The following is a 2925-nucleotide window of genomic DNA, read 5'->3' on the forward strand; positions in this document are numbered from 1 at the left end:
CAACACGAATCATTACTGGAGCATAGAGCAGTTGGGAAGGGAGTGTGGGCAGGGAGGGAAAGGATGGGGAGAGAGAAGGCCATTTCATGAAGGTTCCACTAGATGGAAGCAACTTCCTCTGGGGAGCTGAGAGTGAGCTCAGTTGGCCTTTGTTCTATGTGGATGAAGGCGGGCATGGGGATGATGGTGTATGTGATTACATGACTGTGTATGAGCATGTCAGTGTGTGTCTTTCGGTGCACTGTGTGTGGGGGGCACTATTTCAGTGTGTGTTCCTGTGTGTTTATGTATGAATGTGACTGTGCATGTGTGTGAGTGAAAATGGAGTTGTATGAATATAAATGGGCATATCTTACATGTATCATATGAGTGTGAGTACATGAGTGTGGGACTTGGTGTGTGTGTCAGTGTATGTGAATATGAATGTCACTGTGTGAAGGATACATAGTCCTGTGAATGTCAATAAGCATGCGTTTATGTGAGATGAGTATATGTTAATGTGTGGACACACACATTAAGACTCAGCAAGCTTCATCTATCAGCCACGAAAGCCCAGGGTTAGACATACTTTTGGTACAGGCCAGAGGCAATCTGGAGCTATGGCCAGGGATATAACCAAGTTCTTCCTTCCCCACTGTGAAATAACAGGGCTTCCTTGGGCCAGATTTCCTTCCTTTGGAGGAAATTGTGAGTCCCCCCATCTCCACAAGCCAATTGTGGGTCTCTCTAGCCCTGGCTCAGCTTCAAGGTTTCCCCTTCCTCCTACCTCCAGGACTCAGGCAATCATCAGGAAAGTGTTCCTGGGGGCTGGGCCCCCAGATCACACTTCCCTGACTTCCCTTCCTTTCCCAATTCCCAAAAGCCTCTCCCTCCCCTCATCCCTCACACCCCTAGTCTTGGAGTCCCAGTTTCCCACAGAATCTAGGCTAGGGGTCACAGGGCTGACCAAAAGGTGATTCTCTCCTCTCTTCCTTGCTCCTAGACCAGGTGATTGTCAAGGAACCTGCTTCAAGGCCTATGGCCTCAAAAAAAGCTGGCCAGGTGGGAGGCCCACTGCCACAAATCATCTGGGTGGCTTGGGGGTGAATCACCCTGAGTTTCCCACTCTGTATAAGGAGGTGGTACTAGTTGGTGGCTCCTTCCAGCGTGGATCCTCAGATCCTAGGAGCCTATGACCTTCTGCCATGGGATGGCATGGGAGGAGGAACAGGCCTCACCCCTCTGCCCCACCCTGCAGATATGCCCACAGGCACAGAGGGGAGGAAGGCAGGCAGAGACACCTGAACTCAGCTCTGGGACACCAGGGAGGAACAGTGCCAAAAGCCTTGGCTGGGGGTGAGCCTAGGGCTCCCTAGGTAAGCCCTCCACCCTTTTCTCTACCAGTCATGATTACAGATAGGCAGTAGGTCTGGAAGGAAGATTGAGTTCTCCTCAGACAGGCCCCAGCCTACCTGGGACAGGGAAGGAGATAGTTGTTACTGAGATAGGAGTGGTGCTGAACTCTCTTGGCAGGGAGTCAGATCTGGCTGTCCTTACACACTTTGAAGGGCAGAGGCCACTTCAGCCCCCAACTATCTGGCACACCCTACCCTGCCTTTCTGGGCAAGCCTTCTTATCTCCCTGCTTCCTGAGGTCTGTGAAATCAGCAGGGCTTTTCTCGACCCCAGGTACCCCCTGTGCCTGCTGGACCCTCCTTTGGGGTACCCCCTATTTCTCCAGACCATGGCAAGCATTGACAGCTTGGTGCTCAGCTCCCCTGGCCCATCCCCTGGCCCATCCCCCACTGCTGGCACCAGTAGTGGTGACATGGAAGTGGATTGCTGGTTTGATGAAAAATTCAAGTTCATCCTGCTCCCAGTTAGCTATGCTGTGGTCTTTGTGCTGGGCCTGGGCCTCAACGTCCCCACCCTCTTTCTCTTTCTCTTCCGCCTTCACCCCTGGGATGCCACGGCCACCTACATGTTCCACCTGGCGCTGTCTGACACCCTCTACGTGCTCTCGTTGCCGACCCTCATCTATTACTACGCGGCCCACAACCATTGGCCGTTTGGTACTGGCCTCTGTAAGTTCGTCCGTTTCCTCTTCTACTGGAACTTGTACAGCAGCGTCCTGTTTCTGACCTGCATCAGCGTGCACCGCTACCTGGGTATCTGCCACCCACTGCGGGCCCTTCGCTGGGGCCGCCCACACATCGCCAGCCTCATCTGTGTGGCTGTCTGGCTGACCGCGGCTGCCTGCCTCGTGCCCAACCTCTTCTTTGTCACCACCAGCACTCGAGGGGCCACCACCCTGTGCCACGACACAACAAGGCCTGATGACTTCGACCGCTATGTCCATTTCAGTTCTGCGGTCATGGTTCTGCTCTTTGGGCTTCCCTTCCTGGTTACCCTGCTGTGCTACGGCCTCATGGCCCGGCGTCTGTGGCGGCCCCTTCCAGGTGCTGCCCATTCCTCCACCCGCCTCCGCTCCCTGCGCACCATTGCTGTGGTCCTCACTGTCTTTGCCATCTGCTTTGTGCCCTTCCATATCACCCGCACCATCTACTACTTGGCCCGCCTCTTGGAGGCAAATTGCCAGACACTGGGCATCGTCAATATTACCTACAAGGTGACCCGCCCGCTGGCCAGTGCCAACAGCTGCCTGGATCCCATGCTCTACCTCCTCACGGGGGACAAGTACCGGCGACAGCTGCAGCAGCTCTGCTGTAAAAGGTCAAACCAGGCATGCACGATCTCGTCCCTGGCACTCGTGTCCCGGCCTGAGGAGAGCAGCTTCAGGTAGGGGGGGGGGGGGGGGGGGCGGGCGGCGGGGGGGGGGGGGGGAGGGGCGCGGGGGGGCGGGGGGGGGAGGCGGGGCGCGGGGGGGGGAGACACGGAGAGGCGCAGGGGCTCAGACCGGAGAGTGAGCATGCTACAGACGGACAGC

The 2925-nt window shown here is 56.2% G+C and overlaps 1 protein-coding gene across 1 annotated transcript; it reads left to right on the plus strand.

Moving 5' to 3' along the window:
* The first annotated feature begins 1333 nt into the window (after positions 1-1333).
* On the plus strand, positions 1334-2781 carry P2RY4 (pyrimidinergic receptor P2Y4). The gene has a single exon (XM_069062370.1). The coding sequence runs from the start codon at positions 1723-1725 to the stop codon at positions 2779-2781; it is 1059 nt and encodes a 352-aa protein (XP_068918471.1). The 5' UTR covers positions 1334-1722.
* The last annotated feature ends 144 nt before the right edge of the window (positions 2782-2925 follow it).

The sequence above is a fragment of the Petaurus breviceps genome, unplaced genomic scaffold (assembly GCF_028583685.1).
Source record: "Petaurus breviceps papuanus isolate PSGF00001 unplaced genomic scaffold, PetGlider_PUasm1.0 90451, whole genome shotgun sequence".
In the NCBI taxonomy this organism is placed as follows: Eukaryota; Metazoa; Chordata; class Mammalia; order Diprotodontia; family Petauridae; genus Petaurus; species Petaurus breviceps.